Genomic DNA, 13,662 nt, shown 5'->3' on the forward strand with positions numbered 1-13,662 from the left:
GGCCGGGGACGGGGGAGGGCTTACAATCGGGACCCCCAAAGCCAAAAGGGGGGGGAGAGAAGCCGGCAGGAGTCCTCCGCTTGCCGCTGCCCCGCCCCAAGCCCGGGAGCCCCCCCGCCCCGTCGCGGGCGGTGGCGGCGGGAAACTTCCCCGTCGGCGGGGCGCTCCAGCTCGCGCACTTCCTCCGGCCGCGCACACTTCCTCTCGCGCGCCGACCCGGAGCAGCCGCCGCCGCCGCCGCCCGCGCGCCATGAGCCCAGGTGGGTCTCGCCCGCCCCGCCCGCCCGCGACCCTCCTCGCCGAAACCCCCCGCCGGCCCCGCCAGCCCAGCCGCTGCGCGCGCCTGGCCCGGCTGCTCCGGGCTGCGGGCTCCGCTTAGCCTCGGGCAGGCGCCGAGGGGCGGGGAGGGGCGGGGGGCCCGTCTCCCCCTCCCTCCGCCGCGCCCCGAGGGGGTTCCCGGGAGAAGCGGCCCCGCAGGAGCCCCGCGTGGCTGGCGGGAGGGGCTGCCCCCGGGGAGGGCGGCGGGGGCTGCTTCTCGCGGGACGCCGGGGGGGGAGGGGAGTCGGCCGGCCGCGCTTCGGGATGGAGCCGCCTTCGCTCTCCAACTAACCGCGCTGAATCCCAATCGCGGCTTGGCCGGCCGGGGGGGCGAGCTGGGCTTAGGGGGCGCCGCTGCGAGCGGACCCTCCCGGACTCCCGGCCAATGAGCCGGGCAGAAAAAGCCCCCCCCCGCTCCCCCTTCGCTTGCGGTAGACTGGCCTGGCGCAGGGAGGCTCCGCGGAGACGCGCCGCTCCGTCTTTCTGTCGGGCGCGGTTAAACCCGAATCTTTCCGCCCCCGGACTCGCCCTTCCGCGGCCGAGCCCGGCGGCCCCGAGCCAAAGGGGAGCCGAGGGGGGGCCCCGAGGTGGAGGAGCCCCTTTCTCGGGCAGGGGGGAGGCCAAGCCGGGAAGGGGGGTTCTGAGCGGAGGGGGCCAGTTTGCCTCCGAAAGGGAGGCAACCGGAGCAGGAGTTTAATTCGGACTGTCAAATCCCAAACTCTGCCCACCTTCAGATGATGTGGGATCTGATTGGGGGGGGCTGCTTTAGCAGAGCGGCTTTGGGACCGAGAAGCCCTCCCCTCCCCAGCTGGAAGGAATTGGGGAGGGGGAGAACCTACAGAATAATAGAACACCAGAGCCGGAAGGGACCTTGGAGGTCTTCTAGTCCAACCCCCTGCTCCTGCAGGAGACCCTAGACCATTTCAGACAAAAAGGTGCCCCCCCACTTCTCTGCTTCCATATCATTGTGTTCTGGGGAGGGGGGGGACACATCGGTCCCCCCCCCCATTTCCCAGTGTGGATGGTGCCCTTCAGCTCTTCCTGGCTCACTGGCGGAGGAGGGCAGACGGAGGACGACGGGCACCGTCTCATGAAACCTGGGAGGTTGCCTGTTTCGCTCCCTGTTTAGCCATGCTGGCTAGATGGTGGTTAATCTTTCCTTTTACCGAGATGTCCTCGGGTCACACCCCCTCCGCCCCCAAAGCCAAGAATGCTGACTTGCTTTTTCCACCCCGCTTTGGGGAGTTCCTTTTCTGGACTTCCCCATAGCAGAGACCCACGTCTGCCCGGGAGGCCTCCTGCTTGGGAGACAGACAGACGCTCGTGGTTTCGCCCAGGGAGGAACCGGAATCCTGGGGCCCCTCGCAGTGTCCCACAAAGAAGGGGGGGTCCCTTCTGAGAGTATCTCTCCAGCCTGTGCTGGGGGGGGGAGCTGGTGATATCATTGGCGCACGACATAAATGACCCCATCGATTGCATCGCTGTACAGTTGCCCCAGTGCCTGGGATGTGGGGCGGCACCACAGAGATGCAAAAGAGATGCCCCCCCTCGTCTCGGGTAACTGCTGGCCCCCCTCTTTTCTGCCCCCCTCCCCACTTGCCATATCCAGCCCATCTCGGCCCAGTCAGCCAGCAACATTCCCTTGTCCAGAAGGGTCGTAAGGCCAGGGGTCAAAGGTTTGTGTGGGGGAGGGGGTAACAGACCAGTGAGTTGCAAAACCCGGTTACCTGCTAGCCTTGGTTACCTCACCATGCCTGCGAAGGCTCTCCAGCCACGATTCCAGGCCTTCCCAGCTTGGGAAAATGGCTCCCTCTTGGATGGTGCTGTCAGTGCATTATGGGCTTGGGCATCCTTTTTTTCTGGTGGTGGAACAGGGGCTCTGCCACCTCAGGACTGTGGAGAGGAAATGGAGGCCCCAGGCTGGGAGCCATCTTTATCCTGGATATGCTCCTGGTGAAGAGATACCCAAAGCTGGATGGTTTCCTTGCAGACGTTTCGTGACCCATCTAGGTAACTTCGTCAGTGCTAGAAGGGAGGAGGAGGACTGTGGGGTCCTTGGCGCTCTCTGAGCTGCGTGGTTTCCTTGCAGACGTTTCATGACCCAACTAGGTAACAAGATCAGTGCTAGAAGGGGGGAGGAGGAGGAGGGAAGGAAGGAAGGAAAGGAAAGGAAAGAAAGAGAGAGAGAGAGAAGAAAGAAAGAAAGAAAGAAAGAAAGAAAGAAAGAAAGAAAGAAAGAAAGAAAGAAAGAAAGAAAGAAAGAAAGACTGTGGGGTCCTTCGTGCTCTCTGAGCTGGGCGGTTTCCTTGCAGACATTTCATGACCCAACTAGGGAACATCAGCAGTGCTACCATCATCATTATTAGCGCTAATGATGTTTCCTAGTTGGGTCATGAAACGTCTGCAAGGAAACCGCCCAGCTCAGGGAGCCCCCAGGAGCCCCCCAGTTTAATCCCGATCGACAAAGATTCCCTTCTATAGATACCCCGCCTTGGCTGAAGAACGTGCAATTGGGGAATAAATCTTCTCCAAATGCAGGTCCTTCATCCAAGCCTGAGTAGTCCTCGACGCACGACCACAATTGAACCCAAAATTGTTGTTGTTAAGTGAGTTTTGCCCCGTTTTACGACCTTTCTTGCCACAGTTGTTAAGTGAATCACTGCAGTTGTTAAATCAGTCGCTCGGTTGTTAAATGAATCTGCCTTTCCCATCGACTCTGCTTGTCAGAAGGTCGCAAAAGGGGATCACGTGACCCTAGGACTCTGCAACCGTCATAAATGTGAGTCAGTCGCCAAGCGCCTGGATTTTGATCATGTGACCCTCAGGATCCTGCAACGGTCGTGTGACAAATGGCCATAAGTCACTTTTTCCAGTGCCGTGGAACGGTCAGTAAATGAACTATTGCAGATGGAGGACTCCCTGTATCTCTTCACCGGGAACATTGGTCGTGACTGGCCAGCCGCCTTCCCTGCACCCATCGCCTCGTGTCCGTCCTTCACCAATTCCCAGCTCAGATGCGTTTTTAAAGGTCCCCTAAAACAGATCGATATCAAGCAAAATAGCCGCATTTTAGGTCAGTGATAGCAGCAACCATAAAAAGAGCTGATGTCATTATCCATCCAGCAGCAGCCCAGGATGAGGTGACCTTCTCTGTGTCCTCCTCCTCCTCCTCCGTCTGGGGAAGGCCCCAGGCGACAGGAGCCTCCTTCCGTCCCGTCTCTTGAACCCAACACCCGTGTTACCCCAACCTCAAATGGGCTCATCCTGCCTCCAGCTAAACCGGGAAGGAGAGCGAAGGCTGGTTGTGAATTTCAGACTTGGGATTGCAGCAACCTGTGGGGGAACAGCTGGCCCCAAACACGTTCCCCCCGATCCTCCCCCCCCAATGGGCCCGATGAGTTCCATGCTGTGTCCACGGTGGCTTGTATATCCTGGGTTATATCTTAGGGGGCATTGTCCTCCTGGGGAGGGAAGGAGGGGCTTTGTTTTGCCATCCTGAACGGTGGGGGGGGGATACCCAGTGCATCGAGGCACCCCCCAGGGCTGCCCTGATGGGAACAAAACAGTCTTTACATGTCTGGCTGCAGTTGTCTTGCAGATGTTTCGTGGCCCAGCTAGGGAACGTCATCAGCGCTAGAAGGGGTGAGGAGGAGGAGGAGGAGGAGGAGGAGGAGGAGGAAGGACTGTAGGGTTCCTGGTGGTCCCTGAGCTTGCAGACGTTTCGTGACCCAGCTAGGGAACTTCATTAGTGCTAGGCTGAGTTGGGAACCCAGAAGCCACCAACCAGCGCAGGGAAGGGCCGGCCTCTGCCCCTCTGGGAGGGCCGCGTCCCAAGGGGAAGCAGTCAGGCCACCCTATTTGCATGGCCCCAGAGGTGTGGAAAGAGCCAAGGGGCCGTGGGGCTTGCGCCATGTCGAACAGATCCTGGTGACTCACGTTCCTAGCAAGGGAGGACAAAGGCATTTGTGTGCCCAGCCCCCTTTGCATCGCATTTGCACACAGCTGCAGCCTTTGCATAAGAGGGGGGGGCAGAGGAGGAACCGCCCTAAAGACAGCGGGGGATCCCAGAAAATTGCGGCGCTTTCTCAGGGTTTCATCTGGGAACCTCCTTTATAAAAACTCTCCCCCACAACAGGCCTTCTGCCACTGGTTGCCTGAGGTCATCTAGTCCAGCCCACCACTCCACAGATGAGTTTGTCCACTAGCATGGCTGTCTAGCGTCTCCGAAAGCCTCCACCTTCAGCCTGGTCAGGCTGTGCCAGCCCTTCAGAGCTCATCAAAGGCCAAGGAATTTTTGCCTTGTTGATCTCTGAGCTTGGTTGTTTTCATGCAGACGTTTCATGACCCAACTAGGTAACATCATCAGGGCTAAAAGGGAGAAACCAAACCCCTCTCCCTTCCAGCACTGGTGATGTTACCTAGATGGGTCATGAAACGTCTACAAGAAAACAACCAACCTCCGAGGGCACCAAGGACCCCACAGTCCTCCTCCTCCTATCCGCAACCCTCCCTCCCTCCCTCCTAGCACTGATGAGGTTACCTAGTTGGGCGGGGAAAGGCCTGCAAGAAAAGGAGCTCCCACAGGGCACCAAGGTCCCCACAGTTCACTCCTGAGCCATAATGCATTCCTGCCAAGGATGCTGCAGGAGCTCTGTGGGACCCCAAAGCTTGCACCGCTTCTGCCAGACGTTGGAAGCGGCCTGGCCTGGCTGCTTCGGCCTCGTTTCTCACAGGCATTCAGAGAAGCTGGTGATGGTGGTGAAGTTGGGCAAGAGACCCTGAGCCACTCCGGAAGCAGACTTGGGCAGGGCCTCCTGCGGGGGGCAAGGGGGGGGGGAAGGAGAGGGTCCTGCACGTGCATTGCAAAAGAGCCTCCGGGCTGCACAGCCCGGGAAGAAGCCAGGAGTCACGAGTTTCCTGCACAGGAAGGGGAAGTGCTGGTGGGACGCTGGCCGCGAGGGGCTGGCCAGTCCTGGAGGCTTGGGGGAAAGGAAGGGCCTGTTCTGGCCCTAATGGGGAAGGGGGCTGCTCCAGGGCCCACCCTGGAACTGGCATCTGCCAGGGATGGGCTGCTGGCAGGCAACAGGCAGATCTGCCCTCCTCTCCCCTCCCCTGGCATCTGGGGACACTTGAGTCACTGGGAGGACGTCACGTTCAAACGGAGGATGAGTCAGCAGAGCATCGAAAACAATTTTTTGGGCCGATGGGCGAAACTCAAGACGCTGCCTCAGTCCAGCTGCCCTTGAGCCCTTTGTATTTGTATTTTGTATTTTATTAAATTTGTATACCGCCCTTCTCCTGAAGGACTCAGGGCGGTGAACAGGGCATATATAAATAGAAAATACAAAAATTAAAAGAGAATTAAACAATTGCCGTAGCCGGGTGCAAATCGCTCTTGACTTAAAACCGTTTGTTTAGCGACCGTTCAGAGTTACGGCGTCACTGGAAAAAGGACTGTTTTTCACGCTGACGACCGTTACAGCATCCCCGTGGTCACGTGACCAAAGTTTGGACACTTGGCAACTCGTGCGTATTTATGATAGTTGCAGGATCCTGTCCTAAGTTTCCATCCGTTGTTTCTTCTCCTGCCTTCTTCAGGCGCTTTGGAGAATAGGTTGACACCCACACTTCTTCTGTGGGGCAGCCCCTCTAATACTGCCATCATGTCACCCCTCGCCCTTCTCTTCATTAGACTAGACCAGGGGTTGGTAACCTTGGCTCTTTTATGACTGGTGGACTTCAACTCCCAGAATTCCTGAGCCAACATGAGGGAACTTTGGCCCCTTCATGACTCGTGGACTTCAACTCCCAGAATTCCTGAGCCACCATGGTGGAACTATGGCCCCTTCATGACTCGTGGACTTCAACTCCCAGAATTCCTGGGCCGGCATGGGGGATCTATGGCCCCTTCATGACTCGTGGACTTCAACTCCCAGGATTCCTCAGCCAGCATGGGGGAACTATGGCCCCTTCATGACTCGTGGACTTCAACTCCCAGAATTCCTGAGCCAGCATGGGGGAACTGTAGCCCCTTCATGACTCGTGGACTTCAACTCCCACAATTCCTCAGCCAGCATGGGGAAACTATGGCCCCTTCATGACTCGTGGACTTCAACTCCCACAATTCCTCAGCCAGCATGGGGAAACTATGGCCCCTTCATGACTCGTGGACTTCAACTCCCAGAATTCCTGAGCCAGCATGGGGGAACTATGGCCCCTTCATGACTCGTGGACTTCAACTCCCACAATTCCTGAGCCAGCATGGGGAAACTATGGCCCCTTCATGACTCGTGGACTTCAACTCCCAGAATTCCTGAGCCAGCATGGGGGAACTATGGCCCCTTCATGACTCGTGGACTTCAACTCCCACAATTCCTGAGCCAGCATGGGGAAACTATGGCCCCTTCATGACTCGTGGACTTCAACTCCCAGAATTCCTGAGCCAGCATGGGGGATCTATGGCCCCTTCATGACTCATGGACTTCAACTCCCAGAATTCCTCAGCCAGCATGGCTCAGTTTGGAAACCTCTCCTTTTCCCCTCAGCGTGGCTGCCTCAGGAATTCTGGGAGTTGAAGTCCACGAGTCACAAAAGAGCCGAGGTTGCCTACTCCAGATCTTGACATCCCCAATTCCAGCAGCCATTCCTCATATGTTTTAGCCTCCAGTCCCCTAATCGTCTTTGTTGCTCTTCTCTGGATTCTTTCTAGAGTCTCAGCATGTTTTTTACATCGTGGTGACCAAAACTGGATGCAGTATTCCACGTATGGCCTTATCAAGGCCTTGTAAAGTGCTATTAACACTTCAGGCGATCTTGATTCTATCCCTCTGCTGATGCAGCCTAGCACTGGGTTGGCTTTTTTGGCAGCTGCAGCACACGGCTGGCTCACACTTAAGTGACCGTCCACTAGGACGCCGAGATCCCTCTCGCAGTTGCTGCTCTTGAGCCCCTTACTCTATACCTGTGCATTCAGGTTTTTTTGCCTAGGTGTAACACCTTGCATTTCCCACCACTGAGAAAGGGGACCCAGGGCCAGAGAGCTTCAAGGAGGGCTCCCCAGAACCCTGGTGATGGGGGGGGCTTCCATTTTGATTTCCTGCCTGGGGCACCAAGCGGTCCTTGGCTGCTCCTGCTTGCCCGGCTTCCTGTTTAGATTTCTGCAAACCGCTCCTCGCTTCCGCTTCTCTCCCGGCGAGGCTCACCACGCCCGCCCGGGGTCCCTTCCTCTGCAGCAGCGACGGGAGGTGGCAAGGAGGTGGGCAGAGCAATTTGGGGCGTCCTCCCTTCCTCCTTGGGGCCCAAAGGGCCAGAGGTTAAAAATGGGACTTTTCCGACTTTCCCAACGAACAGAAAGCAGAAGCTTTGTGAATGGCGTCTTCCTCCATGAGACGCTGCGTCTCCCGAAAGCTTTGGCCTTTTAATGAAATAGACAGGCAGTACTCGACCTACGAGAAAAGTTGAGCCCAAAATTGAGTCCCCTGGTAAGCAAGACTCTGGTTCAGTGTGTTCCACCCCATTTTATGACCTTTCTCGCCACCGTTGTTAAGTGAATCACTGCAGTGCATAAATTAGTAACCTAGTTGTTAAGTGAATCTGGCTTCCCCCGTTGACTTGTTGGAATGTCACAAAAAGGGATCCCATGCGCCCCCCACCTGGGACACCACGACCGTCACAGATCTGAACTGGTTGCCCATCGTCCGAATTTTGATCTGTGGGGATTGCTGTGACGGTCATAAGTGTGAAAAACGGTCATAAGTCACATTTGTAACTTCAAACAATCACCAAATGAAAGCTTGTAAATCGAGGATTACCTTTATTTGTTGAAAACTGGGGCTCCTGCTGATTCTCTAGTATGAAAAGAAGTCTGGAATGCAGGTGAATGGATGAATGAATGGACGGACGGACGAAGGAATGAACGAGGGAAGGAAGGAATGAAATAGCCTTGAGACACTTCCCAGCCCCTCCAGGCCATTTGTCCACCAGGCCCGCACTTTGCGGCCTGCTGTGACCCCCAACAGCCCCACCTTGTTCAGGAGACTGAGGAGCAGAATAAATGGGAAAGGGGATCTGCAAGCCCAGAGCAGCCCATGGACCCCTTCTGGGCTTATGGGAAGCAGGTGCAAGTGGGGGGCAGGAAGGAGGGTCCCTGTTCAGGAAAGCAAAGCCCCAATGAATCTTCTCCCTAGAAGTAAGGCTGAAGTCAACCCAGGAGGAGTAAGGGTGACATGATAGCAGCCTTCCGATGTCTAAGGGGCTGCCCCAAATAAGAGGGTGTGTGTGTCCACCCGTTCTCCAAAGCCCCCCAAGGCAGGACAAGAAGCAACGGATGGAAACGGATTGAGAACCAGCCTAGAACTATCCTGACAGGGGAGACAATTAACCAGTGGAACAGCCTGCCTCCAGAAGTTCTGGGTGCTCCATCACTGGAGGTCTTCGGGAAGAGACTGGACAGCTCTTTGTCTGGAATGATGTAGGGTCTCCTGCTTGAGGAGAGGGTTGGACTAGGAGACCTCCAAGGTCCCTTCCATCTCTGTTATTCTATAAAATTCTGTGAATTCTGCTCCGTCAAGTCTTCCAATGGTGCCGCAATCGCTATTGTGGCTAAGTCCAGCCATCTTATGCTGGTTGTCCTCCTCCTCCCCCCCCTCCCCCTCTCCTCCCTTCCACCTTCCTCAGCCTCAGAGGCTTCTCTAGAGAGCTGGGTCTTCACATCACGTGTATGAAGTAGGATAATTTGAGCTTGGTCACCGGTGCTCAAAGGAGAACTCTGGCTTGGCTTCATTTGATTTGGTTTCTTGGCTGACCCCTTCCCTTCCCTATTTCCTTTCATCTAGTCCAGAAGTAGGCAACCTCTGCTCTTTTATGACTCATGGTCATTCAAACTTGAGAACTAGCAGCCACAACATTTTCAGAGACATAAATCAGTTCCCACAAGTCCTGTGGCATCTTGAAAGCTCACCAATTCGTGCAAGAACAGCTAAAGTGCAAACTGTTTTGTTTTTCACCAGGGCAGCCGTCTGCCACAAGCCTTGTTAGAGCCTTACACTTTAACTGTCAATTTACCGTGAGACGGTCAACTCACACAAATGGCCCGCTCCTGGAAACGCTTACCAATTGATTTCACATCGCCCACCCAGGGGTGTGCCACGACAGTTCACAGAGAAAGAAAAAGATGACGAAAGGTGGGCTCGCCAGGGAAAACTGGATCAGGCCGCTGTCCGAAATCCAGGAGAGCTGCTTTCAAGCTGGACTGGACAGGCTGAGTGAGAACTGACCGGCCGTCTCACTCTAAAGCCAGTTTGTCCAACCTTGGCAACTTTTAAGACTCCCAGAATCCCCCAGCCAGCGTAGTTCAGGGACCAGCTTGGCTCTTTAGGCCAGGGGTCTCCCAACTCAGCAACTTTAAGACTTGTGGACTTCAACTCCCAGAATCCCCCAGCCAGCTAAAGTTGGCAAGGTTGGACACTCCTGGTCTGAAGCAATTGCCGGTCTTGCTAGCAATTTGCGGCCACCCCTTGAACACAGGGCAGGAAGTGAATCATGCGCCCCTTTCGGAGTGGACCACCATCAGCTGGGAGGGGGGCATCTTTTTAAAGCAGCCCATCCAGCTTGTAAAATATTAGAACGGGACGATCTATCAAAATGGAGGAACCCAGACGGGCCCCTGTGTGACAGGTGGATGGGCAGCTGTGGGCCTAGCGCTCTTGAGCTTCTTCTGTCTTGGAGGCGGGAGGGGCCGATTGGGTCTCTCACACACATGCAGACAGTCCTCAACATACGACCTATAATTGAGCCCAAAATTTACGATGAAGTGAGTTTCGCCCCTTTTTAACGACATCTCTCGCCGCAGTTGTTAAGGGAATCACTGCACTTATTAGCAACACGGTCGCTAAGTGAATCCGGCTTCCCCCCATTGACTCTGCTTGTCAGAGAGTCGCAAAAGGGGATCAGGTGACCCCGGGACACCGCAACCGTCGTAAGTACATGCCAGTTGCCAAGCCTCTGGATTTTGATCACGTGACCCCGGGGATGCTGCGACGGCCGTGTGAAAAATGGTCCTACCTCTCTTTGTTCAGTGCTGTTGTAACTCTGAATGGTCCCTGAGTGGGTGGCTGTAACTTGAGGACTACCTGTGCGTACGCGCAGGCCCTCCTCCTCCCAGCGTTTCCCGTTTCTTGGGTTTCCCGCAGGTTGCTGAGAGGAGCCCGCAGAGTCCCGGGCGAGCGGCCGAGATGCAGAGCATCAAGTGCGTGGTGGTGGGCGACGGGGCGGTGGGCAAGACCTGCCTGCTGATCTGCTACACCACCAACGCCTTCCCCAACGAGTACATCCCCACCGTCTTCGACAACTACAGCGCGCAGAACACAGTGGACGGCCGGACGATCAACCTCAACCTGTGGGACACGGCCGGCCAGGAGGAGTACGACCGCCTCCGGACACTTTCCTACCCCCAGACCAACGTCTTCATCATCTGCTTCTCCATCGCCAGCCCGCCCTCCTACGAGAACGTCAAGCACAAGTGGTACCCGGAGGTCTGCCACCACTGCCCCGACGTGCCCATCCTGCTGGTGGGCACCAAGAAGGACCTCCGCAACAACCCCGAGAGCCTGAAGAAGCTGAAGGAGCAGAGCCAGGTGCCCGTCACCCCCCAGCAGGGCGCCGCCCTGGCCAGGCAGATCCACGCCGTCAAGTACCTGGAGTGCTCGGCCCTCAACCAGGAGGGCATCAAGGAGGTCTTCACCGAAGCCGTCCGGGCGGTGCTCAACCCGGCCCCGCCCAAGCCCAAAAAGCCCTGCCTGCTGCTCTGAGGGAGGCCCGGAGAGAGGAGGCCCTCGTCCTCTGCTTATGCCCAGGCGCCCTCTCGCTTCCCACTCGCTCCTCCCCAAACTCTGCTCCCTAGCAAGGCTCAAGGGCCCACTCGGACCTGCAGCCTTCCCCCCCCCCACCCGCAGGGGGAACTGAGGCCAGGAGGTCTAGTCCTCGACTTGCGACCACTTTCCGTTGCTAAGAAATGAGGTTGCTAAATGAGCCACACCTGATTTTTCGACCCTTTTTGCCACGGTTGCTAAGCAACAGCAATAGCACTTAGACTTACCTACCGCCCCATCAGGGCTTCAAAGCCCTCTCTGGGCAGTTTGCAGAGCCAGCGTTATTTAACAAACCAAATAACAGGGTTGGAAGGGACCCGGGAGGTCTTCTAGTCCAGCCCCCTTCTCAAGAGGAGACCCAACGATCGGGGTCCTCATTTGGCCAACCTCGGAAGGATGGCTGTGGAAGGCAGAGTTGGCCGGCGGTGCTGCGCGCTGACCCCTGCCCCACCACGGCCCCACCGTTAAGGGAATCCGCTGCCGTTGTTAAGCGAATCAGGCAGTCGTTAAGCGAATCAGGCATCCCCCATTGACGCCGCTTGTCAGAAGCCGGCTGGGGAGGTCACCAATGGCGGTTACATGACCGCGGGACACTGCAAAAGTCGTACTTGCAGGCCAGTTGCCAAGTGGCTGTGGGGATGCTGCAGTGGTCGTAAGGGCAAGGACTGGTCGTAAGTCACTTTTTTCAGTGCTGTTGTAACTACGGCCGCCAAGCAAGTGCTCATAACTGCCGGTACCCTCAACTACGCAAAGGCCCCTGAAATGCAGTTTTATGGATGGCGCAAAAAAAGGTGCCCCCCAAAGGTGCTTTTTCAAGAGGCCACTGGACTTCCTTTGTTTTTCCTTGAAGATGTTCCCCTCCTCCTCCTGGGAGCTTCATCGGAACCAAAGCGAAACGTCTTCTAGGACAAACCAAGGGGGTGCAGTTGCCCCTTGGAAAGGGCACCTTTGGGACGACCGAGACCCGGATGGCGGGGAACCTCGGTAGACCAAGAAAGATTTTTTTTCCTATTTCTTCTCCGCTAGGCCTCCTTTCCCTGCTCCTCCCAGGCGGAGGTGCCAAGCGAAGCGCTCCCTCGCTCGGGCAGCTGTCTGGAGAAACCGCTTGGCGGAAAATCCACCCCAGAACGAGGGTGAGGCGGGGGCCCGCTTCGATCCCTCGCACTCAGCGCCGCCCGGCCCGACAGTCCCTGGGGCTGCTGAGGCCGGCCAGGAGCGCCTTGCAGAATACAAACGTGGCAGAGTTTTGGAAGCTGCCAGCCGAGGTGCCCCCTTTGCCGCCTCCTCCAGCTCCACATCCTGTTTACAAAGGAAACGCTCCGTTTCCAGGGCCGGCCGCTCTGCGCTTCCGCCGTCTTCTTTTTGCGAAGACGCTCCGTGGGCTTCCCACTCCCGTGGCCCTCCTCCACTGGGTGGTTTGCAGCCTGGCTCTTTTCTCCTGCGGCCTCCTCCTCGGTCAGAGGCAAAGGGGCATCTCCTGAGCACGTCAAGAGAGAGACTCTCCCTCTCCTGCCACCCAAGACGGCCGGGTTCTGCACACGCTTCGTGTCGAGTGAAAAAAAGAAAATGGCAGAAGACACCCCCCCCCCAAAAAAAATCCAGACTGTTCCCACCCCCTCAGTTCAAACACAGCCTTTCTCGGCCTTCCGGGCCACCTCTGGAGAGGCCCAGCCATCGGTCGGCTGGGCTGCACCTTCATGGGGACTAGAAACTTGCTGGAATGGCTTGCAAGTTAGGATTCTCAGGATTCTCCATGCTCAGGTATACTTTCAGACGTTGTGGCTCGCACCCCCCACCCCCAGGAGTTTTCTTAACCAGAAAGAGCTACGGGGGTCTCGCTGCCCGAAGACCCCTCTGCCCAACTGATGCCGCCTCCTGTTCCTGTCCAGCCCAGCACGTTCGGGAGCAGCGGCCTCACCGGCCTTTAGCCTGGAAGACTCCAGGGGGGGGCTCACCTGTCGTTCCCTGCGGTGATTTCCCTTCACAGGGGTCTTTGTGTCACACACACACACACACCCAATAAAGATGGCAACCTCCCCCTTCTCTTTCAGGCTCTTTCCCGTGTTGATCCGGGGTCTGCATTATCCAGGGGTCTAGGACAATTCCCCATGGGACAACTTAACGTGAGAATAACGGCCTGCTAGACCTGTTCTTCTCTTTGTTATTACCAGTAATAATAATAATAATAATAATAATAATAATAATAATAATAATAATAATATAGTCAGCTCATGTGGAATTGTCCCACAAGGATTGGGGGGGAGCTGCCCCATTCCATTATCCGCACAAAGACAAGAGGTGGCCGGGTCAGCTTAAGCCAAGCCCTGCCTGGTCCTGCTTTCATGCTGGGTGTGATGGCTTCCGTCCAGGTCACTGCTCCTGCCCATGGAGGTTCCATCAAGGCCCTGGCTCCTCCTGTGGTGCTTTAAGAGTTCTCTTCTGTGCTTTGCCTTTCGTAAAGGTCACCTCTTTGGCT

The 13,662-nt window shown here is 56.6% G+C and overlaps 1 protein-coding gene across 1 annotated transcript; it reads left to right on the top strand.

Annotated features, from left to right (window-relative positions):
* The first annotated feature begins 159 nt into the window (after nt 1–159).
* RHOG (ras homolog family member G) lies at nt 160–13,224 on the top strand. Its single transcript, XM_083361571.1, has 2 exons — nt 160–260; nt 10,509–13,224. Exon 2 carries the CDS (start codon nt 10,551–10,553, stop codon nt 11,124–11,126), a length of 576 nt encoding a protein of 191 aa, XP_083217697.1. The 5' UTR covers nt 160–260; nt 10,509–10,550; the 3' UTR covers nt 11,127–13,224.
* The last annotated feature ends 438 nt before the right edge of the window (nt 13,225–13,662 follow it).

Source organism: Vipera ursinii (assembly GCF_947247035.1).
Source record: "Vipera ursinii genome assembly, chromosome: 4".
In the NCBI taxonomy this organism is placed as follows: Eukaryota; Metazoa; Chordata; class Lepidosauria; order Squamata; family Viperidae; genus Vipera; species Vipera ursinii.